This window comes from Triticum urartu, chromosome 3A (assembly GCF_056163025.1).
Source record: "Triticum urartu cultivar PI428250 chromosome 3A, HENAU_Tu73, whole genome shotgun sequence".
Lineage (NCBI taxonomy): Eukaryota > Viridiplantae > Streptophyta > Magnoliopsida > Poales > Poaceae > Triticum > Triticum urartu.
The window spans coordinates 16,490,195-16,515,938 of NC_141875.1; the positions used below are offsets into that span (position 1 = coordinate 16,490,195).

Below are 25,744 nucleotides of genomic sequence, written 5' to 3' on the forward strand. Positions count from 1 at the left end.
GTCTTCTCCTCTTTTTTTTTCTTCTTCCTCTTCTTTTTTATCCTTGAAGCGTTGTCGAGGCCACCCCAAACCGTAGAGAAGCAGCGTCGAGGCCACCCCAAACCCTAGAGAAGCAGCGTCGAGGCAACTAATTAATATTAGTTCTACGTTTGACACTAATATATCCATCTATCATGTTTGAATAATAATTGCCATGTTGTAAATATTTGTAGAAACTATGGACACTGCCCGAGACGAAGTACAAGAAGAGTTGTTGGGGGACATAATCGCACGAGGAAGTGATGCCGTCTGCTCGTTGTTTCTCAATGACACCGATGGTCTGGAAGCAGCTGGCTATGATTATGATGGCTCCGGTGACCTAATGCCGGTGCAAGAAGGAGACCGTGAGGACGGCTCCGGTGACCCAATGCCGGTGCAAGAAGGAGACCCTGATGACGTCTCCGGTGACCGAACCGAGTCCGGCCAGGTATATATATTAGTTAAGCTTCCGCTTACTAGCTAATTGATGCACTCATTGTTTTGGTATGTACACATATTAATTAAGTCTTTGTTCTTTTTTCTAGCCTTCCGGATCGAGCACAACTTCGGTAAAGAGATGAGGCCCGAAAAAAAAGTTGAGCTCGGATGAAAAGTTTGAGATCATAGCAATCGCGCGCGACGGCCAACCGATTGAACCCCTCCGGACAAAGAGCGCATTTGTTGCTCAGTGCGGGGTTTTGGTTAGGGACAAGACCCCGATCAGCATCCAGCAATGGTTAAAGCCGGCTACAGAAGACCCTGAGGTGTCTTATGTCAATGATATGCAGAAAAATGATCTTTGGACTGAGCTGAAGTCAAATTTCACCCTACCGCAAGAGGATGATCCGGAGAAGCCAGTTAAAGAGCAATTAATCAAGTCTTTTGCTCTTAAGAGGATGGCAGAACTATTCAGGAGGTGGAAGAAAGAGCTGAATAAGTTTGTCGAAAATAAAGAGACACCAGAATTCAAGGGAAGATATGAGAAGATCAGAGATCACTGGCCCGCATTTGTGGCCCACAGGACATCGGAAAAGAGTAAGAAGATGTCGGCGACAAACAAGCAAAATGCTGCGAAGAAGAAGCATCACCATCGCACGGGGTCAGGTGGCTACCTCATAGCCCGGCCTAAGTGGACCAAGACTGAGAATGATCTGGCTGATAAAGGGATCGAACCAGAGACAATTAACTGGCCAGTCCGTTGCCGGACTTGGTTCTTCGGGGCTGGCGGAACCTTGGACCCTGTATCAGGGAAGTGCATTTGGACGAACGATCAAATGGACATACCCGTCAGGAAGCTTCAGCAGTATATCGAAGCAGCGCAGCAAGGGACGTTCGTTCCAGACAGAGAGAACGACGAGATCACAATGGCCCTGGAAATCCTGAGCACCCTGGACGGACGCGAGGCACGCCAGGCTCCATTCCGTGGAAGGTTGGGTTTCCGGACGCAGGCGGTTACAAATGCCAGGAGAGGAGGAAAAAAGTGCAGCAGACCCAAATGCAGGCGCTGCAAGCAAGGGTACAAGCGATAGAGGAACGAGAAGCAAATCGCAGCAAACGAACTGCCGAAGCTTCCCCCGAAGCTACCCCGCCATCTCAGCGGAGAAGCAGCGTGGCTTCCACCGAGCTGCTTCAGCCGGAGCATGTCTTGACGGCTCTTGCCAGCTATCCCGTGGATGCTATCACGGACTCTCAAAATTGCCACCTTATGACGCAATGGATGAATTTGAAGGTCAAGGCGGCTGTTGGTTCTGTTTATCCTACTGAACCCGGCGCAAATTTTCACTGCCGGCCGATTCCAGAAGGATATGCTAGGGTGATGGTGGATGAAATAACGAAGGGATTTGAGGACCTCCAGCTTGACCACCCTACCGGTGAAGGGAGACTAGGCTGGGTTCTGCTCTGAAGACTCCATGCCTATGGCGGAAGGAGCTCATCAACCTTCCGAACTGGACGCCTCCGCCTCCTCCTCCTCTGGCGAGTCAGGGCACTCCGCCTCCTCCACCGCCTCCTCCTCCGGCGAGTCAGGGCACTCCGCCTCCTCCACCGCCTCCTCCTCCGGCGAGTGACGATCAGGGCACTCGGCCGGCTCCTTCTCCGGCGCGTGGCGGCACTCCGCCTCCTTCTCCGCCTGCGCCGGCGCGCCCGAGCAGCCAGCCTCCTCCTTCCCCGCCTCGTCAGCAAGGGCGAAAGAGACCTGCCGCCGCTCCGGCTGCTCCGGCGCGTCGTAGTCCTTATCCTCCGCCTCGTAAGCAAGTAAAGAAGACAACCGCTCCGTCTGCTCTGCCGGCGTCTAGCAGTACAGCCAGAGGTGGGAGGACATACAGATTCGGTCCTTCTCTGAAGACTCCAGAGAAGTTACCATACGAGAGGACCCCGGAGGAGAATGCCGAGATCGCGCGAGAAGAAGTGAGGAACTTCTTTGAAGGGGTGAAAGCAAAGAAACATCCACCTCAAGAGGAGAAGGTAGATCCGGTGAAAGCGAAGCGCACTCTGGCTGCCCTGACAAAACCACCCAAGTCTCTGCCGAAAGGAAACTATGACCGCATTATTGGAAAGGAATTTGCCAAAGCGGAGCGGTCGGGAAGTACTGTCAGTGATCAAAGGCTGAAAGAACGACGAGCTGGGAAACAAATTGCATAGCTCGGCGAACAAGCGAAGCAATCGTGCTCCCTGCTCAAGGTGCCTAGCGACATCGTCGCTAATGATCCGAGGATGGTGCCCGGTTATAGCAATCTTGGAGATTACCTGCTCGACGATGTACATTATGATTTCATGGAGGTGCAGATACAAAGATACGAGTACGGGAAGCCTCTCGTCAAAGATGAAAGATCTCTATCAACGATGATGCGAAGATTGCATGATTGGTACTTCAAAATCTGCAGAGAGTCTGGGGGGAGGAGTACTTTGTATGTGAAAGTTAAAAAGGAGCATGACCTCGTTGGAATTGATCTGTTGCCTGTTCCATTTGAGGAGTTCTTTCAGTTTTTCAATCAATTGGCCCTCGATAAAGCAACGGTCACCTGCTACTTTCTGTAAGTAGTACTACTTCTGTCATTAAGTCTCTCTATATAGCTCAGCTCTTTCATTGCATGTATTTATAATTATCCTCACTATATTATGCAGATTGAAGATCGCCTAATTGAAGAAAAGACAAGTCGGTGATATTGGGTTCATTAACACATATCTCATAGATGCAACTGAGGTTAAATTTCATGCCGCAGATACCGAGGCCAACTTGCTATGATCGTTGGTAATAAATGAAAACAAAGATATAATACTCTTTCCTTACAACTTCAAGTGAGTGTTACTGTTTTGTGCGTATTCGGTTTCCCTTATATATTAGTCAAGGTTATAGTAATGTAATTGATGAGTTATGCATGCGTGTGCAGTTTCCACTATATTCTCCTAGAGATTAAGCTTGAGCAGGGACTAGTAACCGTCTTAGACTCAAGACGAAAAGATCCCCAGGACTATGCGGACATGACTCAAATGCTCGAGAAGTAAGTTAAATCGATCATTGTCCATCATATTAGTAACTTTGTTCATTTACTGATATATCAAGTAATTGTTTTCTTTGTCTGGCAGGGTTTGAAAAAAATTCACCAAAAAAGCTTCGGGACTTCCGAAGAAGCTGCAATTTAGACACCCGAAAGTAAGTACTATAGTAGCATGTTCCGCGCATCTCCTATTGATTCAAGCGCTAGTTTCATCAATACCATTTGGCATTCTTGCTTATCAGTTTGATTGATCTCTATTTCTTGTAAAGTGGTTGTGGCAGAAATAAGGGAATGATTTCTGTGGATACTACGTTTGCGAGTCAATCTGCCACACGACCTGTGAGCGGGGCTACTCTGGCGAACAATATGAAGTGCGTAAATAACAACATTCACAATTTTATTTTATTACCATCATTTGTGTTGAGTTTCATTCATTTATATATATATATATATATATATATATATATATTGACCCCCTTCTTCAAATTAGATATTTCGGAAGCGGGATGAACTCCTAGCACCAGCTCGCATGCGAGCAATTCAAGAGGAATTGGCGGCATTCTTTCTTGACCACGTGATCGCTGAAGAGAATACTATGTGGACCATGAGTCCGTATGTTAGGAGATTATATTTGTAAAAGATAATTATTGTATATATGTAGCTGGTAGTGGCGTATAGATATACGAGAACTTGTTGTTCGACCAATCTCTCGGAGAAGGAGAGGTGGTCGATATCACTTCTCTCTGTATGCATATATGTTCATGACGATCTTCTGTTTCCTTCGTTTGCTTACTAGCTAGCTAGCGTGTCTAGTCCTCTCTATACGTATGTATAGTACATAGCGTCGAGCAAGCACGGACATAAGAGATGACACTTCTCTCTATTAATTATAGCTAGCTAACACAATATATGAAACACCTAAATTAATCCCCCAAAACCCCCAAACCCCCCCCCCCCCTTTCAAAAAAACCCCAGCCACAGAAATGCTGACGCGTGGATGCCTATCCGGTTCGTAAGGGCCTGTTGTCCCGGTTCCTGAACCGGGACTAAAGGGTCGGTACTAATGCCCTGTCCCTTTAGTCCCGGTTCAATCCAGAACCGGGACAGATGGCCGGGACAACAGGCCCTTTAGTCCCGGTTCAGGAATCGGGACAATAGGCCCTTACGAACTGGGACAACAGGCCCTTTTTCTACTAGTGTATGATCAAATATTGATTATTGAATATGATATCATCTTTTTCTGTTGGTGTTTGTAGGACAAAGATGCTGTTAAGCTTTTAGGAGCACGAATTAAAAGCCTACACAAGAGATTTTTTTAATAAAGTTCATAAAAGATGACATATGCGACTTGTTCTGTATTTTGAAACTATTGTAAAGTTAGGTTTTTTTAGAATCTATTTTAAATTTTAGTTTTTTTTAGCAAATTTTAAAGTTTTATTTTTTCTAGTGTTTTTAAAGTTTAGTTTTTTTTTGAGAAAAGGTTTTAAAGTTTAGTTTTTTTTAGCGGAGGTTTTAAAGTTTAGTACGAAGGCAAATCACACACAAAAAGGAAAAAAAATGCCCAGAACGCAAACGGCCAGGCCCATCATCCAGCCCACTCTCTCTTCACCCAAAGCTTGGCCAGCCACTCCCCCCTCTGGCGCCGCCGAGCTCTCCGCTGCCGTGCCGCCGTCGCGCTCGCATCCTCCTTTTCCCCAACCCCATCTCTCCGGTCAGGCTCGGGTCGACCGGCGCGCGCGGGCGGCGGGGGTCCAGTGGAGGACTCTCCGGCGAGGGAACATCAGTCTTCTCCCCACTTTCCTCGGAGAGGGAGGTCGCCGGAGGCGGCGACCTCGTATCCGGTGGCGCGGCCATCAGGAAACGGCGACCTCGAGCCAGCGAGGGCTACTAGGTCTTGCAGCGGACAGACCCATACGGAGAAAACCTAGGTACATCCACATCGCTCTCGATTCGAAAACCTAGGTCCGTCGGCAGTGCCAAAACTCTGAATCTGAATACAAATTTCTTCTTTTTACTGCTTCTCTGTCAGATTACTTGCATATGCATCGTCGCTCTGATTACCCAATAACGTACCGCTATCGTATCGGCGCACGCCTAATAGCGCAAATCGGCTCAAATACACTTTTCTGCCAGAACAAGAGCACCACCATATATTTGTTAAAACTTGCAGTCCTCAACCTGTTTGATCGATTATTCAGTCCCGTTTGAATAAGTGCCATTTTGTGACTTTTATCTGTGTATCTTGTAGAACATGGGAGCATAGCGGCGGTGAGATTGTGTTGACAAGTTAGCGCGGGTTGCGTTTGTAACACTAGCATACACCAACCAAGCCAGTGCGCGCACCTTGGAATTTTGTTGGCGATGGATGGCAGTAGCTCCAGCAAGAGAAAAGCCGAAGCGCAGCGAGAGGGAGAGAGCAGCGCCAAAAGGCTGAATGTCACTGTGGGGATGGAGCACCTTGACTGCCCCATCTGCTTGAAGCCCCTCAGGCCTCCAATACTCCAGGTAAATGCACGGCGTGTTGTCTCGTCTTTCAACTCAAGCTTTTATCTCAGTGATAAAGCTCAAGGTAAAATAAGAGCTTTGATGAATCTATCTTTGGACATGGCGCTACTTGGCAAGGACATGTTTCTTGTGAGCGTAACATAATATAGCTATGGCAACTCAAACAATGAACTATAATGTTACTTACCTATCATGTTGTTGTTTTATGTTTCTTGAAACTAAAATGTACGTTTATGTTAAAATTTATCCTCATGAGACCCAGTTAACTCTTTCTATTCCACAGTGCTCCGTGGGGCATTTCGTATGCTCGCATTGCTGTACGCATCAACTGGATGGCAAGTGCCATTTATGCTCTGTAGAGACTACATTCGAGCGCTGCTTTGGGATGGAACATGTTGTCGAGTCAGTCACAGTAGCTTGCTCCAATGAGATGTACGGATGTGCCGAGACAGTCACCTACTACAAGAAAGAAGAGCACAAGGAGGCATGCCCATACGCCCCATGCTTCTGCCCAGAGCCTGGTTGTGGCTTCGCTGGACCAACAAAGGTGCTCCTGGAACATTTCACGACCCAGCACAAGTGTCCATTGACAACCCTCCCAGACTCTGGCACAGTGTCTCTCTGCCTGCAGCCGGGCTTACATGTTTTGTAATGCACCAGGAACAGCTACTTTTTCTTGCTCAGCATGGCATCAGAGCCTTTTGGACATGTCATCTCAGTCGTCTGTGTCAAACCAAACAGGAGGAAATCGAAGTTCACATGTAATCTGAGTTACGACTGCATAACAACTGGCTGTTGTGGAAGTACAAACTGCCACATAAGGAGCTCTTCACTCTCTGATGGGCTTCCGACAGTGTATGACTTAATACTTCCCAAGGGAAAGGTTTCTGACGATGCAAACGGTATCATGCTTAGAGCCACCATTAATTATCAAACTATAAGTCACAGCAGATCTTGTTTTCGAGGGAAGGGACTGACTTCTGCACTTCAACAAAGGCCCAATACTTGTGATGATGATGATGATGATGCGGATTATATACCTAAAAGTCGTAGAAGATCTCCCCCTGCTAAGGAGGAGGAGGTGGTGGAGCAGGATGGGAATGATGAGGACAATGAGGAGGAGGAGGAGAATGATGAGAATAATGAGGAGGAGGAGGAGGATGAAAGACCTTTAAGTGTCAGAAGATCCCACCCTGCTGAGGAGGAGGATGAAAGACCTTTAATTCTCAGAAGATCCCACCCTGCTGTTCAACGAAGGCCCAATACTTATCATGATGATGGGCAGGTGGAGGAGGACGAGGAGGATGCTAGACCTGTAAGTGTCAGCAGACCCCGTCTTCAGGGAATGGCTCCGGCTCGTGGTGTTCAACAAAGGCACTATTCTGATACCGATGAGGATGATTTACCTATAGCTTTCAGCAGAGCCCGTCTCCGAGGAATGCGTCCAGCTCCTGCAGTTCAAGAAAGGCACTATTTTGACACCAGTGATGAGGATGATTTACCTATAGCTTTCAGACCCTTTATTCGAGGAACGGCTTAGACTCCTGCAGTTCAAAGAAGGGGCGTATTCTGATACTGATGGTGAGGATGAGAGGCCTTTATGTTCCAGGCTTCCCGTACGCTAAAGGTTTTCCGTGCACTTGCTGTTCTTCTGCCTGGCTTGCACCGTTCTGGTTCCAGGATATATATGTGAAGTCTCTATTTCTGGCCTCAAGTATCGCCTCACCGTTGTTAAGCATTGCTTCAGCTCCTTGAACACATTACTGGGCAGCGTGTGGCTGCAGAGTCTGAATGCAGCTTTGGGTTTGATGATGATACCGCTGATCCAATTTACGAGGAAATCAAGCTCCTGGCGAAGTTTCTTCCATGGGCAACCTTCCAAATGATGTAATGGTCATGAATAAATTAGTAGAGGTTACCCTGAGTTTTTACAAGAAGACCGCAAGTTGCTTCAACAATGTGGCTACTAGAAAACAGTACTGTATGCTATGCAGGTACATATCTCTGCATTTACATGACTGACTGCCGAGTATGAACCATGACCTTTTGCGGTTATGATATTTGTATATCTCTTTTCTTTTTCGTTTCTGCATGGGTACACGAGATCACAAGGTCGCAGATAGCGGTGCAGTATCTGCAGGTGATAAGATGCGATGTTTTTTTCTTACTGAATTCGTGCAGTGGATGATCAGATGTTGTCTGGTTATCTGAAGATAGGAACGAAATCCTCCATAATTTGTAGCTGGAGTACTTTGTTACTTTCTGCTTCTTTTTCGGTGAGTTATACTACTAGAGTTGTTGGACACGCAGAATTTTTTTTGTGGGAGTAATCATGAATTTTGCCGGTGGAGCAGCTGTGGAGCCTTCTAGTGGCATTGGTCGTGTGTAACTTTTATCTCTAGCAACTGAAACATTTTCGAGTGTTGTGTGAATAGTCAGTAACACATGAGGATCCCATCTAGTACAACATTGGTCTAATGGCAAATTGACAAAGTCAACTTAACAGATGTCCAGTCAACTCGCAATGGTCAACAAGTAAAGGAGAAGAATGAGCTAACAGGGATAATCCAAGGATGAAGGTGGAGGTGTGAGTGGGTTAGTCCACCGTGGACCCTGCACCACCCCCTCCACCCTGGTCTACCCATAGACCAAACTGAATTTTACCATCACCATGGATATCTTGGCCATGTATCAAGGGCTCCTATAGCCTATATAAAGCCCCACATAGGCATGCAATCATTCTCTCAAGGGAGAGGCATTCAAATGACTTGAGAAGGATTTGGATAAAGCAGCCAGCTTCGAGAGACCTTGAAAGGCTCAGAACGATGATGAGAGGGAGGGGAGTTTTGAGGTGGCCTTTTGCTCTACCTGAGCCACTAATTGAGCACTTCTCCCGGCAAAGCGAGGGAAGTCTTGAGGCGGCCTTATCTTCGATTCAAGTAGATAGCCGAGACGCTCTCTTCATCACCTATCCCAAGATAGGATTAAGTCAAGTCACGCTCGAATGAGACGACCGAACCTATTCATAAACATCGTCATGCCAACTTTTGTCTCGGTGTACGGCGACCTTCGCATACTCCCCCACACACAACCTCTGTTAAGTTTAACAAGCACATATGCCCGTGCGCTGCAACGGGAGAGATATTTTATTTACGACAAGCAACGGAAAAGATAATCGATTGTGTCCAAAAAAAGGTCTCCACAACGGTAGGCGAGAGAGCAAGGAGTTGCGGTCTTCTCACTGCACATGTTTGGCTCGTGAAATCTTGATAGTCATGGGGTTGGTAGGCGTGGTGGCGAGCACCCAACTCGTTCTTTTTTCTTTTGCATGCCTCCTCATTTGGTGGATGTGTGACGACCATCGGGTCACGGTTGCTTCGACCACTCTCCTACGACGGTGTAACCGGATGAATTACTAATTGCAGCGCATAAGTCCTCTTACACAAGCATAATCAGGCATGCATGTCCCTTTATTATGAAGGTTTATTCTCTTTGATTATTTTAGCACTAATGTTAAAAACTTGAAAGCCCGGACAGTTAACAAAATGTGAACATTTTTTTTTGAAAATTCCATATAATTAAAAAAACAAAAAATAGAAACGGGAATAGTTATTTAAATTCGAAAAAATATGTTGAAACCATTAACCTTTTATAAAAACACAAAATTATTATTTTTTTAAAAGGGGGACATTCAGAAGAAAAAAATTAAAATGTTTTCTTAGACGCAAACATTATTTTGTTTTTGTGAACTTGTCAATAAAATAGGAATATTTTTTGAATATGGAACATTTTATAAAATATTAAGTTTATAAAAAAATCTCGAAAAATTATAAAACAGAATCTTTTTTAAATGGCAACATTTTTTAAATGTTGAAGAAATTCCGAAACCAGTTTTTTTAAGTTTCTAATATTTTTCAAAACAAGAATAAAATTTTGTAATGCTGATTGTTTGAATATTTGAACACAAAATTAAATTGTGAATATATTTTGTATAATTTTATTTCACGGCATAATAAAAAAAGTGAAAAGGAAAACGAAACACAGGTATAAAAATTTAGTTGAAAGGGGCCAGCCCAGTCTTGGGCGACCTGTGCGTTCCTTGAGCTATTTGTCGCCATGTGCGACAAATAAGGTCTTTTTAACGCCTGTGCAGGATAATTACTGGGTTGGCTTTGTTGGGCTGAGTGCGCCCGGACCAATTGCGGAATTCTGGAGAAACTTTTTGTCTTTTCTAGTAGATGCACAAAAATTTAGTACCACCTCGGATAGAAAAAATATTTTCGACGGTGAACGGATGAAAATATTGGAGAAACGCACCTTGCTTTATTAGTAAAAAATAAAAAAGTATAGAAGTATAGATTCGCAAGTGCTAACAATGACTTCTTTCTTTGACCAGTTGGCCAGGGTTTCTCGTGCCCCCCGTCGGTGCAGCCGTCAGTCTACCTCGTCTCATGTGGTCTTAGGGTCATGGAGGCACGATGGATCCTAGCCTTTGCCGGCGGAAGGGCTCCGTTTTTCGTGCTCTAATGAGTTTTGTTAGGGTTTGTGTCCTGTTCAGGAAGGCGAGGCGGCGACGACTCTTTGGAGATGGAATAAAGTTCTCCCCGCCTAGTCCCCGTGTGGGTGGTGTTTCTAGCATCATCGGAGGGCGTGTGAAGGTTTTTTTTCTGGCAGATTCGCAGGATTCGGTCGATGTTTATCTTCGGTGGATCCACGTGGATCATGTCTTCATTTGCTTTGTCCGTGTGTCTACATGTTGGATCCTTCCGATCTGTGCTTCTCTTCATTGGTGGCGCTTGTTGTTCTGGTGTGCTTGTCCTATGTGTCCTTAGCACGACGACTTTCCAATTGTCTACTACAATAAGGTTTGCCCGGCTCGAATGAGGGGCGAAGTGGGCGCCGCGTTCGGCTCGCTCCAGTGCTGGTAGTCGTTAGGTGGTCTACGGACCAAGATGTAATTTTTTTCTTCTGGCGTTCTTTGTACCACCTTGACAGTTAATGAATAGATCGAAAGTTATTCTCGCAAAAAAGGTGCTAACAATGACATATCCCCTCCTCTTCGATTGTCTTTATGAAAACAGAGTAAATAGCATAAAACTACTACTTTACAGGCTAGAGTTCCAAAAAACTACCGGTTTTAATTTTTTCTCAGATAACTACCAAATGGGTGGTCGGCTGTTTCAAATAACCCAAATCATCAAGTGATTCAAAGTTGATCGCGATTATGACAGGTTGGGCCCGCACCTAATCAACCTGTCTGTTTGACCGTTAGGTTGACCGTTAACTTACAAATGGAGCCCACATGTTAGTGTCTCTTCTTTCACTTTTCTTTCTCTCCCTCCCCTGAACTCTCCCTGAGCACGCACGCACCTCCCTCCCGAGCCAGCGACTCTGTCCTCTCCCAAGCCGGTGACACCCTTCCCCGGCCTCCCTCTGTCCTCTGCTGCCGGAAGCCACGAGCTCGCCGCCGCTGAAAGCCACGAGCTAGCCGCCACCGGAACCGACCAGGCCCGACGGCCAGGGTGCATGTGCCAGATCGGCGACTCTGTCCTCTCCCAAGACGGGGACACCCCTCCCAGCCTCCCTCTCTCCTCCGCCGCCGGAAGCCACCAGCTCGCCGCCGCCGAAAGCCACCAGTTGCCGCCGCCAGAAGAGACCAGGTCCGACGGCCATGGCGCATGCGCCAGATCAGCAGAGGCCGTCGCGGCTCGTCGGCTGCAAAGGAGCACCAGCAGAGGCCGTGGAGGGCGGCCGGTGCAGGGCGACGCCCGGAGCAGTGGCTGGAGCGACGGAGGTTGGGGGACGGCCGGAGGCAGAGCTCGCCGGGCCTGGCAGCTTAGGGCGCACGCGGTGGCGGCCATGGCCGCGAGCAGCAGCTGCGTGAGCTCAGGCGCGGAGGCGGGGCGCACGAGGTGGAGGCGAGGAGAGGGAGAGGCAGGCGGTGGTGTGGCAGTAGGTGCCGAGGGCGGTCGCCGGCGCTGGAGGCTTGCCGGATGTCGCCGGGCGCAGAGGTGGACGCCGGCCGCGAGGTCGGGGCCGTGAGGAGAGGAGCGGCTGTCGATTGCTTTTTCAGAAAAACAGCAGGGACCCGATTGCTTTTTAGAAACGTTTATAGGGGCTACTTTGTAAAAAGTGAGGACATATTTGTAAATTTGGAAAAGAATGGGGGGTTGAAGATTTTTTTATTTGTATATGAGATAGAGACAGTGACATGTGGGCCCCATTTGTAAGTTAACAGTCAACCTAACGGTCAAACAGACGGTTTGTTTAGGTGCGGGCCCGACCTGTCATAATCGCGATCAACTTTAGATCACTTGAACATTTGAGTTTTTTGAAACAGCCGACCACCCACTTGGTAGTTATCTGAGAAAAAATTAAAACCGGTAGTTTTTTGGAACCCTAACCTGTAAAGTAGTAGTTTTATGCTATTTACTCATGAAAACAATATATATGTGTTTCCGTTTGTATGTTGTTGGTTGTGTACATCTACGATGCAGAGGTTGGAAGCTGAACTCTTTGCAGTTGTATCATCTAGGTACACGGCGAAGAATCTCTATAACTCTTATTTAAAAAAATTACAACAAAATACACATGCACGCACTTGTAGTTAGCTAGCACTGTCTGGAAGAACCATTACTTAACGCGTGCTCAATTTCACAAACCAAACATTAAATTTCCTTTGAGGTTAACGAAATTGCATTGACTTAAAGTGAAATAGATGATGGCTTTGTGCAGTGATAGTTGATAATATGCTTCCTTCGAGCATTAGTTGAACTATAGCTTGCAACTGGGAAGATCAATCACCTCTTCCAATGAGTTTCAACTGTTTGAGAAAACAAGCAGACAAAAAACGATGACATCAATCATACACACACACACACACACACACACACACACACACACACACACACACACACACACACACACACACACACACACAAACATCGCTAGTTAATTAGTATCAAAAGGAAATTCCTGGAAAAGAAGGTATCGAAGAGAATTTAGGTGCCTTACAACGTTATTATTTGGTACCCTCCAGTAGAACCCCTGGAGCAGGATTGGCGCGACGTTGCATGCTACCAGAACAAAAATCATTAGAGCATGCTTTCCCATCCACTCCATTGGGAGAACCGGCTTCTTGTAACCATACACGTCCACCTACAAAATCAATATTTTGTACATAAAATGGAGAGAATCAAGTGAAATATTAGAGATAGATCCTAGTCCATGCCCATGACAAAACTTTTTTTTCATGCTGCAAGGGCATGCTCAATCCAAGCATTTACGTCTGTGATGCTCTCGGGACTGAACTGTACCCTACAAATGTTCAAGACAGTGCTCCAAAGGCAAGCAAAAACATGCATGACTCCAACACTTTTGTTTCTCAGTTTCCTCTTCTCTGTTTTATGTTTAGCTTTTCTTATTGGAGTAGATTTAATGCGTAAATATTTAAACTAGTCAAATTGCACTGAACGACCAAAACCTAAACCGAGCAACCAAAACCAGACACATTACCCTCATGAGACTATTCTGGGGATGTTTTGGATAATGTGAAAGTGGTTTCCTGTTGTCAGTAAATAAACTCAAGAAAATTGGAGTAAAACATATAAATAAAGCATACCATTAAATTTACTATAAATCAATGAAATTTTTACATACTATGTAAAATAATAGATAGTTGAAACCACCATGTTCCTAATTTATTTGTTTCTTGTATAGTTTTCCTTCTCCTCAATTTCTACATTTTGTGATTGTTATATCTTTATTTAATAAAGTTTTGGGATTTTTTATAAAAAGAACTCGTAGCTTTTTGTATGCTTTCTTGAAGATTTTTTGTTAACTTTATTGGGTGGTCCAATGCCAACTACTACCATCGGAACAACCTTAGAGTATCAATCCTTTATTTTCATGGCCGAGATTTTTATTCGTCTAGTTTTTGAGTTGAGAGGTGAAATATAAACTCAAGTTGTTGAATTTGGGATTAATCTTAGATTTTTTATAATTAAGAAAAAATTAAATACTTAAACTCCTTTGTTTATAGTTACAAACCAACAGATAGATCCCCGCGAAGAAAAGGCCAGCCGTGCCGGACGTTATACAAGTGTAGCTAAGACTGTATAGTGACTTGTTCATAGGCAGCCCTGCATATATGTCAACCCAAAACACCTCATTAACCATGATGTTTACAAAGTCACAAACTTATTATTTCTTGCAATCACAAGATAATTAATTAATCAGCAAAATAATTACCAAACAAGTCGAGTGAGAACCCTAGAGCCAATAAGATCAACGCCGAGAGGGACCACCACACCATTCTCTCGTCGTTCCCCTGCATGAATGATGTAGAGTTTATCATCGGGAACTAGGATTTTGTTGACGGTGAACTAACGCATAACAACAATTTGGACTAGTCTCTAGGGACACTTCATAGCAACAAGTTTAAATGACAGACAAACTTAATCACCCATGAACATATTGATTTCCTCATTTGAGACAAGCGACAACTTCTGCCATGAAAAGTCTCTCAGAGTTGCTTAATCGGGGAGAGAGTAATCCAGCGGCCATCATATAAAAGGAAAACTGAGATTCTGGTGAGGCAGAAGGATATATATACTTTAAAGTGGATGATGACATGGATATATATACTTTAAAGTGGATGATGACATGTCCAAACTGGAGCCCGACCAAGCAGGTGACTATTGCCATCAAGGAGCTACATTGTACATGAAGATGATCAGTATATAGTGAGATTCAGATGCATCTTCAATTGGTCAATGGTTAACGAGGAAGATGTCACTATTTCCACACCTTAGGAGGCCCTCTGGATCGAAAGGGGCTTCACACCATGGTGCCGCGTCAGACGGGAGTGGTCCATTGTTGGGAGAGTCGATGCTGCACCACTACAAGTTCCAAATGGAAAGATGAGAGAATATGTCATGACCATACTAGGAATATTGAACAAAACAAGATATTAGAATTTCATGACCCCACTATCTCTTGCGGTTACTATTTGATTGAATATATACCTCTGTTTTGAGATAGACCGGGCGTGTATAAAGATGCTGGATTCCAAAGATACTTCGATCGATCATGCCAACGGCATTGCAACCTGGTCCTGTATGCCCTCTGACTCCACATTTCACCTGCATTTTATCATAGAAAATCCAATGACAAAGGTTCTTAAGAAAAATGCATACGAATACGAAAAGCAAAATACTTTTTAGAAGTGAAAGCTTACCATAAAATGCTTCATGGTTGAGTTTGGTGATGTGACATCATACACCCAGTCCGGCACGGGCAAACCATACAAAATCACCGTGTATGTGGCCGTGAGGACTAAACCCACAAGACTTCACAAAAATAATTGAAGGGATGAATTATTTGAATAATAAGAATGCCAATTAGCTAGTTAAGTAACTTAAATGCCAACAATTTTGTATAGGTCAGTGTGCTATGCTCACAGCTGGCATCGGTATTTTCTGATTATTGTGTAGCCAGAGCCTATGCCACCTTCTCTAACATCCCGTAGCCAGATTTCACACAGCGCCACCAGTAGGTATGCTATTGCAATTCTCTACATCAAGTGAGATATATCAAGTAAAACGGTATTTGTTGCGCTGAATCACATGCACAGATCTCCCTCTTGTTCTTTACATGAAAATAAAACATAAAATTGTTGTGTGTGTGACAGGACAAAGAATTATGTTCGTAATGGATAGGTTGGCGATGATTGGTACCTGTAAGACACCCATTAATCGTATCTTGCCAATATCAACCCCATATGTAAGATCATGTATGTTGTGGAAGAAGCCACCTTGAAAATAGAAGTTCATAGTTTTACAACTATAAAATGTTTGCTCTCAGAACCACTTGGATTTTTCTATTGCTAAAAAGGGTACTTTTATTTTCATGACCAAATTATTAGTCCACCTTTATTAACTATAATTTACACCACCATCGTATAATTCACTAGTGTAATAATATATTATATTATGATCACTAGAGTTGTATAATAAACTACTCTACTAAAATTTAAGAATATCTTTTTATCAAACATTAAAGAAGCGTATTTTGGGTTCATTCAATACATTTTTAGGGTTTTAGCTCTTTATTTAATTTGAGGCTTTGAAATATTCCTCAATTCAAATTTCTTTGAATTAAAACATGATGCATGATTACCTCTAATGCAATTATTTACATTATATTATTATAGAGTTGTGACACTGTTATAGTTTGTGGACAAACAATCATGTAATAAACCAGATTATGTTTGTAATCAAAAGTGATAGGATGGCAAAATACCACAGTTGGCATGTCTTCTGATGAAGGTCACAAGCTAAACTCATGTGTATTTACCTTGAAGCAAGAGGCCTAGAAGAAAGAGATTTGCAGCTCTGAGCACGGCCTTCTTGGTTGCTGACACTCTATTTGACACCCTCTGCACAAAACATGGTTTAGTCGTGAGTTGGTATTAGTGTTTGATAATTTAATATTACGAGCACTAGTAGTACTTTATAGGCGAAGGCCAATGAGATTCCCACGACGAAGAGGAAGAAGGGGAACACAAAATCCGCTAGTGTGGCGCCATCCCACGGCGAGTGGCTTATCTTTGGAATGAGACCACCAACATCATCAACAATGATCATGAGCTGTAATTTATAGATATTTCATTAGTTTAAATTAATATGGGGCGGGAGAGGTTAAAATTATTTTTGAGGCTTCTACCTGTGGCTTCTGAGTTGCAGCATTATTTTTCTAGTTAGACCTTAATTAATAAAAAGTGACAAACCTTCACTCTTTTTAAAAATGAAATGGAAGAGATGTGATTTAATGTAAAGGTAGTTTCTTCCAAACAATGTTTCATGGAGGTCCAAAGATTTCAGTGTTGAGGTCTCCGAAAAGCTTAGGACACATATAATTTACTCAGAAAAAACAAATAGTTTTCATGAGTTATTTTAATTCATATTGGAGGCTTTCAAATTGCAATTAATAGCATTGTGAGGAGAGGCCTTTACAACAACAACAACAATAACAACAACAACAATCAAAGTTAGTGTGTCATAGTGCTAGGACCAGACCATAAGAAATAAAAAAACGATTTCTCTCTTCCGTCGCATGAAGTTAGCAAGTGGTTGTCAGGTTGAGTGGTTGGAGTAAGCATCGACGGATTTTGTTGGTCTAAGTTAAGTTGAAGCCCAACTTATGACCTTATAAAATAAGGGCTAGAATGTCTTTATGCCAAATTATCTCTTTTGTCTATTTTTATGTGTAATGTGTCGTAGTAACCCCTTTCGAGTCTCTAGTCTCTACCTTGTTTTTCCCGGTGCTTTCACGTCATGCATGCATGAAGCTATGTATTCCATTGTGTGCTCTGTGACCAATACTCTATGGGATAGGTAGAAAGATAGAAAGTTCGCTGACCGCAACGGTGACCCCTCTGAAGACGTCGAGCGACACCAGACGCTCCCGCCCCGGCGCCACCACCCGTGTACTGCTCGTCGTCGCTGTGCCACCGCCGTCACCCGCCTCGACGTCGGGGTAGTGTTCCTCATCTCCCTCCTGAAGCTCGCCACCACTGCCATGGACGACGATCTTCGGCGCCGACATAGTGCTGCTGATGATAATGGTGATGGTGGGCGCTACTATCTCTGAGCTTCCACTGTTCTACTCACTGGCCACTGCAGATTTATATACCGGGCGCGCAAACGCCTTCAGCTGCCTCCATCAGCAAAACCACATTTTTTGTTATTCAGAAAAATCGGGACCACAAACCAAATCGGAATCAACCTGCATTACAATAAGAACATTCAGTCCCAATGGTCTAGTTCAGTTCAGAGAACCAACCAAGCAAGCCTTAAGAACATATTCCATGCACGCGTGTAAAATGCTTTTGTCCTCTCCCTTTGGCTTCGGATAGCTAACATATATATCCCTGCAAGTGGGCTAATACGCATATGTTTTCACCCTCCGAATCCCATGCGCTTCAAATTTGAGAGAGAATTTCACTTCTCTCGACCTCTGCACCAAATAAAGAATTAGAGATGCACACAACCGTTTTTTCAGTATTAGTAGCTGGATTTTTATCTTGACCAAGTCTGACCCTCAATGATATTTAACTATGAGTATCATAAGCATTATATTGATGGGTAGTCCCACCCGAGTGTGGTTTTTCTATACCCTGGTGCATTATTACACCCATGATGAACAGGAAAAAAACTAGCAAATATTTTTTTTAACTTTGTGGCTTGATTATGATCAAAGGTTCTACTCCCTCCTTCCATCTATATATGTCCTAATGCGTTTTTCGAGGCTAAGTTTGACCAAACGTTAGAGCAATAATATATGACATGCAACTTACACAAAGTATACCTTCAATTTTGTATGTCAAAGGAGCTTCCAATAATATAATTTTCATAGTATACATCTCATGTGCTATTAATCTTGTCAATAGTTAAAGGTTGTCTTGAAAAACACATTAGGCCCTATATAGATGGAAGGAGGGAGTAGGTGCTTGCAAAATTTGGTTGCCAAATGTGCTCAAACTTGTGTTCAGTGTTTGATGAGCAGAATTTCTGATTTGTTTGTATGGAGCTTCATATACATCATGCATCAATTCTAAGAATTAAACCTGGATGGTTAGAGTGCACAACGAATGCCTAACCGCATGCACCAATCTCTACCATGGTGCCAGTGGCGGAGCTTGAGATGAAATTATGGGGGGTCATGGGCTGAAGGGGGGGCAAACATGATTGCTTTAGCCTGATTTTAGTCGAAAATTAGACCAAATATTAAGGCATATTTGCATGTTTTCCTATGAGCTGGGGGGGCCATGGCCCAGGTTGGCCTCCAAGTAGCTCCGCCACTGATGGTGCATGCAGATCGAGTAGTGCTTGAAGGTGACTACGTAGGCCGTCATTTTGTTGATTTTTTCGGATATCTTTATTGCCGGACTTCCCCTTTTTTGTTTCTATTCTTCTTTTGTTGGCTTTAATCTTGTGCTGGCTGACATTTTTCTTGATGGTGATGATGAGCTACTCCCTCCGGTTGGGTTTATTAGTTAGGCACATGATTTTATTCTCTATTTAACTAATAAAATAAACATGTATAATATGCCAAGAAAATTATATGGTAAAAGATTTATTTGATGACGAACCTAAATATTGTTTTAATGTAGTACAAGTTTCCCTAGTCAGATTAAAGACCTAAACAACCCTGCCTGACTTATAAACCTAACCGGAGGGAGTACTATCTCTGAGCTTCCACTGTTCCACCCCCTGCAGATTAATACACCGGCGGCGCGAAAGTCTTGCCTTTCTGCTGCCCCCATCAGCAAAATCACATATATGTTTTTCTACGCTATCCATCATTATACTAACAACTATCCATGCACGCGAATACCTTAATTTATAGGTGCTTCCAATCTCTACCATTGTACATGCACACCTGCACTTAAGCATGACCAGGTAGCTAGGCTGTCGTTTTTGGTTTTGTTCTTCTTTTGTTGGCATTTTTCTTGTGCTTGCCCGTCATTTTCCCTCCTTTCCCCCCATATTTTTTCATTTCAACTGGGACCGCGGACCAAATCGGACTGAACCTGAATTCCAATAAGAACACTCAGTCCCAATGGTCTAGTCCAGTACTCAGTTCTAGAACATATTCCATAAACATACGCGTGCAAAATGCTTTCGTCCTCACCATTTTGGCTTCGCATAGCTAACAAACATATCCCTGCAAGTGGCAAAGCCGATGGTGTGGTGGTGATGACAGAGGAGGAATACCAGGTAGGTAGAGTTTTAACATACAAATGTAACATACCCCTACAAGTGCCTAATTAACATTAGGTCAGGCCGGGGACCCCGCAAAGAAAAACATTAGGTCAGGGGAAGAAGGATGAGGTATTTAACAGGGGAACGATCAGACTTGGGTGTGCTGTGACACCTACACCAAACCCAACCCCAACCAAAAGTGCCCGACGGCTAGCAAACTTTGGTGTTTGCTTGCTTGGACGATCCATGACAACTCGTCGCCGGTGCCATGAGTTTATGTTAGTTTCACGGCTAACCGGGGGAGGCTGCAATGGATTTTGGCCGGAGTGGGTGCGCTTTACATGTTGTATATGCTTGTTAATGGAGGAGTTTCAGCGTGAGATCTTCAAATTAAGCAAGGCATGACTCTTTTTCAGTTAAGCAAGCCGTCACAAGATGCACTTTATGTTGCCCTTTGGTGCTAAGTAGTTTAGCCTATTTGGTCCCGTTGGCTCTGGTCTTTTGGGCGACAGAAGGGGTGCTTATCTTGTTCTCTTTTTCGAAACTAACAAACCCTCTTTACATTACTTTTTCATGTAAAAGAAACTAGCGCATTGGCCCGTGCAATTGTGCCAGCGACATCTATCTCTCGTTTTTATCCTAGATTATATTTTATGCATATATATTTGATATTAAGTAATTCATAAACCTTGAGCAAGTTTATAAAAAAATATTAACATCTACAATACCAAATCAATATCATTTGGATATGTTATTATATATATACTACTAGAGTTTTTGTAAACTTTTATATTGTTTTCCGTAAAGTTGGTCAAACTTGTGAAGTTTGACTTAGAAAAAAATCAGTTTGCAAAGTAAAAATACAGAGGGAGTACCTTGGTGGTTGCGATATGCTTCATTTCAGCGAGCTATACTACTAGAGTGTCTAGACATAAAAATGTTTATATGGTAATTTAAAGTTTGTTTTTAATGAAAATTTGAACTTTTCAGTGATACAAAGTGTAGCTCAAAGCAATTATGTTTTGAGAAACAGCTCAATGCAACTAGACAAGCTGAAAGAATACATAGCCCAAGTTCCTTGCAGCCCATGAGAACTTGCACACTGGGGCTACTACGCCCTGACCCATATCCAGCCCACATTCTTCTCCTACTTCACCACACTGCCTGTAATGTTACGTCTCGTCTTGACAAATCATGCTGCCACCTCTCATCTCATCGGTGCCTCGCTGTAGAGGAAGCAGTAGTCTTCGACAACCCTTTTTGGCATTGGAGCCCTTTGGACATGCTAACTTGGTCGTCTGCGTCCAACCTAACGACTTGGGCCCCAAGTTTATATGTAAAATGAAGTACGACTCGTTATGAGTTGCTATTGTGAAACCTCATGTGGCGAGATAAGAGACTCTTCATTATCTGATGGACTACCGACATGCTATGACTTGATTCTGCCCAAGGGCAAGGTCTTCAACGACCAAATGGTATCATGCTACCAACCACCCTTTGGGTAAGGTACATGGCTCGTGGTGGGCGTACCCTTTATGGAACTGATGGCGATGGCGATTACTTTAGTTTCCACATCTCATCGAAAATGAAGGTCGGTAAGAATAGTTGAACTTTTTTTATGGATCGGGCAATGGATAATCAGAAGCTTGATTATGTGAGTCAATCCATGGTGGTCTGTAGCTGGTGTACTTGATTGCTTGTTGATCGATATCTTCTTGTTTATATGTTGAGTTGAGCTAGTACCATTTTTTGACATCATCTATTGAGTCAAGCTATTGGAACTATCACATTCCTTTTGTAGTTGGACTTTGAAATTCTGAGCATGTGGTAATTATTTTTTAGGATAAATAGATGGATAAGATTTTTTAGGAACAAATGTGATAATTGGAAACTAGTAAGAGCTTCATTTAGATCTTCAATCAATTTTTTAAGAAATACCTCAAAGGACATTTGAGCTGATAATTATCAAGGCAACCATGGAGTACAATGAAAAAAGATAGAAGCATTACGATCAGTAAAAAATAAAAATACAATGGAAATCATACTAGCCTTCTTCTTTCTCCAATTTATTGCCGCCCACTAGAGATTAAAAGATGAACCGAACCAACAATAAAGGAAATGAACACCTGCAAACGCCAGCGACATACCAGACTTTAAACACTGCAATAGTCACTTGTTGCTTGAAACGAGATCTAGGAGTAGTTGAAGAAACATCGGTTGGAGCATCACTCCACACAGTACATGCTTGTAGTTTATCACTACTGGTCCAGAGAGTTGGAGAAACTAAATCATGCCGTAGAACAACGTGAAAGAAGATGTCGAAGTCACCGCACCCATAGCCATCCAATTGTTCTCATTGATAGACACGCCAACTTCCAAGATCTGAAGAGAGGCAACAGATATGACGACATGAACTCTCACAAGCCCTTTGTTGACATGGATCGGAATCATTAAGGGGGGCCGGAGAGAGACCTTATCCCACATGACATTGCCACAGCCACCTCGTCGATGCCGCCAGAAAAACAAAAGCTAAGAAAAATATAAAAAGGTAACTAATGGGTGCACACTCCTCTTGCGACGGCGAGACCGCTAGACGGGAGAGAAGAGGGGGACTGATGCGGCGGCGTGGAGAAGACACTTGGCGGGGGCGACGGCTAGCTAGGGTTGGCCAGCAATGCTATGACTCCAGCTAGGGCTTTCTTGAGATGAGGATCTTTGGTTAGGCATGGGTGGATGACTTTTTTTTTAGGTGAGAAAGATTTTTTGGAAAGCAAAAACAAAAAAGAGAAAGGTTGTTTTTAGGCCTGGTTCAAAGCAACTCACTCGTAAGAATGAAACAGCCCAAGATCTTATAATAGGCAACAGTTGCATGCCCAGGCCCAGGCCTAGGCCCAGCCCACCTACAACGTACGCAGCAGTCACGCACAGTTTATGCCTGTTCCTAAAAAAAATATAACGCACGGTTTAACCTTTTTTGCCCTGCCTCCTTCCAAACCCTCCGCCGCCGTCGCTCCGGCGCTCGTCTCGTCCTCATCGTCGTCGGGGCTGAGATCGGCGAGCGCGACGACGCATTCGACGAGGTGCGTTCTGCGTCCGTTCCCTCTCGATTAGGCACCTCCCCCCCTCCGCCGGAATCGCACTTCGCAGCCACGCCAACTCTGAACCGGAATAAATTCTTTGTGTATGGGCTATTCATGTTATTTCCCCTAGTTACTTCTGCTGATTGGATGAAGGAAATAAAGCAAAACAGCTCAAGTTTTTAATTTTCCTTTAGAAATTGGAAGCGTAGAAGCACAGGAGCAGATTACATCTATATGCGAATTTTTGTTTTTACTGCCCCCTTTAGCTATGTCATTTTGAGGAACACGAACAGGAGCAGATTACTATTTTCCTTGCTAGATTGGCAGGAACCGTCGATCTTTTCGCTTCTGCGTGCTGTGTCATTGCTGTTATTTTCTCTTACACTTCTGCTGAATTGATCAAGGAAACAATGCAAAACAGCTCAAATGTTCAATTTTCTTTTCGAGGCAGAAGTCTACTGGACAGGAACATATTACATCTATATGTAAAATATTATTAGTGCCCCCTTTAGATGCTTGCATTGTTGTTTTCTCTCTCTTTAGTTTAGCAAGAGAACATGAAGCATTTCTAGCTTCTGCCTGCCACACCAGTATCACTTCCATGACCGTTGTTGTATTTTTGTGGAACAGGGACACGGGGCGGTGAGATTGTGTTGATCAATCGGTTTGGGCCTGGTTCTGCTTGTAGTAGCAAACTAGCAATATCAAGTAAGCTAGTGATAGTTACTTTGAGTTTTGGTGGCCATGGATGGTAGTAGCTCCAACAAGAGACGGGTAGAAGCTCAGCTAGAGGGAGATAGCAATGCTAAGAGGCACAATGTCACCATGAGGTTGGAGACCCTCGACTGCTCTGTCTGCTCTGAGCCCCTCAGACCTCCGATATTCCAGGTAAATGCACTACATATATGCATACCTAAAACTTCTTATAAAAGTTTACAGAGGGAGTATTTACTTGTCCTCCACTCCAGCATCTGATAAAGCTCGGGATAACATTGGAGCTTTGATTAATGTGTATAGTTGGGTGTAATGCTGGTTGTCAGGAAAGAGTTTCTTATGAACATAATTACCTATGCTTGACAAAAATAATGAAATGTTCACGTGAGAACCCTGTTTTTTTTTATTTCTATGCATATGTTTATTTTCCCTCAGACTCCAACCTCTGATAAAGCTGGGGGTAAAATCAGAGCTGTGATGAATCTATCGTTGGGTGTAGTGCTAGTTGTGAAGAAAGAGTTTCTTATGATCATAATTAGCTATGGTAGACAAAATAATTAAATCTGCAGTACTAACGTACCATGCCATTGTGTAGTATCTGTTTTTCTGTTAAAAGTTATGCTCACATGAGATCCCTGTTTTTTTCCTGTTTCCACAGTGTTCTTTGGGACATTTCATATGCTTGTCTTGCCGTAGTGAGATCCTGGACAAGAAGTGCCACTTGTGCTCTGCTGTAACTTCCTTCGAGCGCTGCTTTGGGATGGAACATGTCGTCAAGTCAGTCACTGTTGCTTGCTCCAATGCCAAGTATGGATGTGCTGAGCAGATCAGCTACTATCAGAAGGAAGAACACGAAAAGGTGTGCCCAAACGCCCCATGCTTCTGCCCAGAGTCTGGCTGCGGCTTCGCTGGATCAACAATGGCGCTCCTAGGCCATATAACCGGCAAGCACAAGTGTCCGATATCTACCTGCGATGATCCTAGCTTGGTGAATGTTTATATCTACTTGGAACCAGGCCTACGTGTTCTGCACTGCCACGAAGACGACCAGTTTTTTCTGTTCAACATGGCATCTGAGCCATTTGGGCATGCCATCTCTGTCGTGTGTGTACAACCTCGGGTGACAGAACCCAAGTTCACATGTGATTTGTATTACAACAGCTCGACAACCGACGATTCTCAGCATTCTTGTTGCAGGGTAAGAACCTCATCACTGTCTGATGGGCTACCAACCGGCTATGACCTGATTGTGCCCAAGGGCAAGGTATCTGATGAAGGAAACGGCATCATGCTCAGAGCCACCATCCGCAGAAAGCGCAATGTCTTTTATGATTCTGATTCTGATGAACAACACAGAGCTTTAGGTCGCAGAAAAGGAAATGGCCTGAATCCTCATCATTCTGATCCTAGCCATGAGCGACCTGTACCCTTGGCTGCCAGATTGATTCCTGATTATTCTGAGTCTGAAGATGAACGACCCTTAGCTGCCAGATTCTCCAAAATCTGCGGTTATGAACGTTGAAGGTCGTGGACACGTCGTTTTTCCGGTTGGTTTCAGCGTTTTGGTTCCTGGATATATATGTCTCTCAAGATCTCATAGGAAAACGCTGTTGTTTCGGTTAAAGACCCTTTTGTTTCGTCGTTTGAATTCCTGCGCAGGGCCGCGTGGCTGTAGCTTATCTAATAGGAAAACGCTGGGTTAGTGCTGCTGGATGGTATGTTGCTAGCGCATTTCTGAGCTACATTTTGGTGATGCGAAGCCTCATGTCGGAGATTGGAGATATCAACAGGATAGTCTTAAAAGTAAGGTCTATGAAAAGGTGTCGCTTACCTTTCCAATCATGTGGAGAATAGAACTTCTTTTGCCTGAATATGGTGGTGTCCAGTACTCCAGTCAGATGTTTTTTATGTTTTCTTTGAGATGGTGAATCAAATGCTTGATCATATCCAAGTGGGATGTCATGTGGAATTGTACTAATTCATGTAGGAGTAGTTAACTGCTTGGTTGGTGGTTGCTCTTTCAGCTGTCACTAGTAGAAAAAGGGTCAAACGTGAAGCACATTAGTGCCGGTTTGTATTTGAGCCGGCACTAATGTATACATTAGTGCCGGTTCCAACGGCTAGCCGGGCCGCTTTCATTAGTACCGGTTCGTGGCGAACCTTT

General features: G+C 43.8%; 2 protein-coding genes and 1 non-coding gene across 5 annotated transcripts; 2 read left to right on the plus strand and 1 right to left on the minus strand.

The window, feature by feature from the left end:
* The first annotated feature begins 5,088 nt into the window (after positions 1-5,088).
* Positions 5,089-8,106, plus strand: LOC125542391 (uncharacterized). Its single transcript, XR_015617984.1, has 3 exons — positions 5,089-5,477; positions 5,764-6,020; positions 6,304-8,106. It is a non-coding gene; the product is annotated as an uncharacterized LOC125542391 (transcript).
* A 4,363-nt stretch (positions 8,107-12,469) lies between these two features.
* On the minus strand, positions 12,470-17,667 carry LOC125547659 (uncharacterized). 3 transcript variants are annotated; one of them, XM_048711470.2, is made up of 13 exons: positions 17,442-17,667; positions 16,532-16,669; positions 16,377-16,458; positions 15,758-15,834; positions 15,482-15,594; positions 15,259-15,370; positions 15,047-15,163; positions 14,829-14,920; positions 14,667-14,733; positions 14,271-14,349; positions 14,070-14,161; positions 13,035-13,178; positions 12,470-12,843 (listed from the first exon to the last, which is right to left on the minus strand). In XM_048711470.2, exons 1-13 carry the CDS (start codon positions 17,625-17,627, stop codon positions 12,817-12,819), a joined length of 1,326 nt encoding a protein of 441 aa, XP_048567427.2. In that variant the 5' UTR covers positions 17,628-17,667; the 3' UTR covers positions 12,470-12,816. The 3 variants fall into 3 exon arrangements, with proteins under 3 accessions (XP_048567427.2, XP_087402120.1, XP_048567426.2); XM_048711469.2 differs by lacking the exon at positions 12,470-12,843 and having other exon boundaries at positions 12,861-13,178; XM_087545994.1 differs by lacking the exons at positions 12,470-12,843; positions 16,532-16,669 and having other exon boundaries at positions 12,857-13,178.
* A 5,847-nt stretch (positions 17,668-23,514) lies between these two features.
* Positions 23,515-25,491, plus strand: LOC147977887 (E3 ubiquitin-protein ligase SINA-like 7). The gene is made up of 2 exons (XM_087516472.1): positions 23,515-23,754; positions 24,239-25,491. Exons 1-2 carry the CDS (start codon positions 23,611-23,613, stop codon positions 25,100-25,102), a joined length of 1,008 nt encoding a protein of 335 aa, XP_087372598.1. The 5' UTR covers positions 23,515-23,610; the 3' UTR covers positions 25,103-25,491.
* The last annotated feature ends 253 nt before the right edge of the window (positions 25,492-25,744 follow it).

Bases quoted from the DNA above. Each gene is read 5' to 3' on its own strand.
- LOC125547659 (XM_048711469.2), bottom strand. From the start codon at position 17,627: ATGTCGGCGCCGAAGATCGTCGTCCATGGCAGTGGTGGCGAGCTTCAG. The intron at 15,164-15,258 runs GTAAGCTTTCAC...GATAAAATGCAG, and splicing joins CAACCATGAAGCATTTTATG to GTGAAATGTGGAGTCAGAGG. The intron at 14,162-14,270 runs GTAATTATTTTG...ACATATATGCAG, and splicing joins GTTCTCACTCGACTTGTTTG to GGCTGCCTATGAACAAGTCA.
- LOC147977887 (XM_087516472.1), top strand. From the start codon at position 23,611: ATGGATGGTAGTAGCTCCAACAAGAGACGGGTAGAAGCTCAGCTAGAG. The intron at 23,755-24,238 runs GTAAATGCACTA...CTGTTTCCACAG, and splicing joins TCAGACCTCCGATATTCCAG to TGTTCTTTGGGACATTTCAT.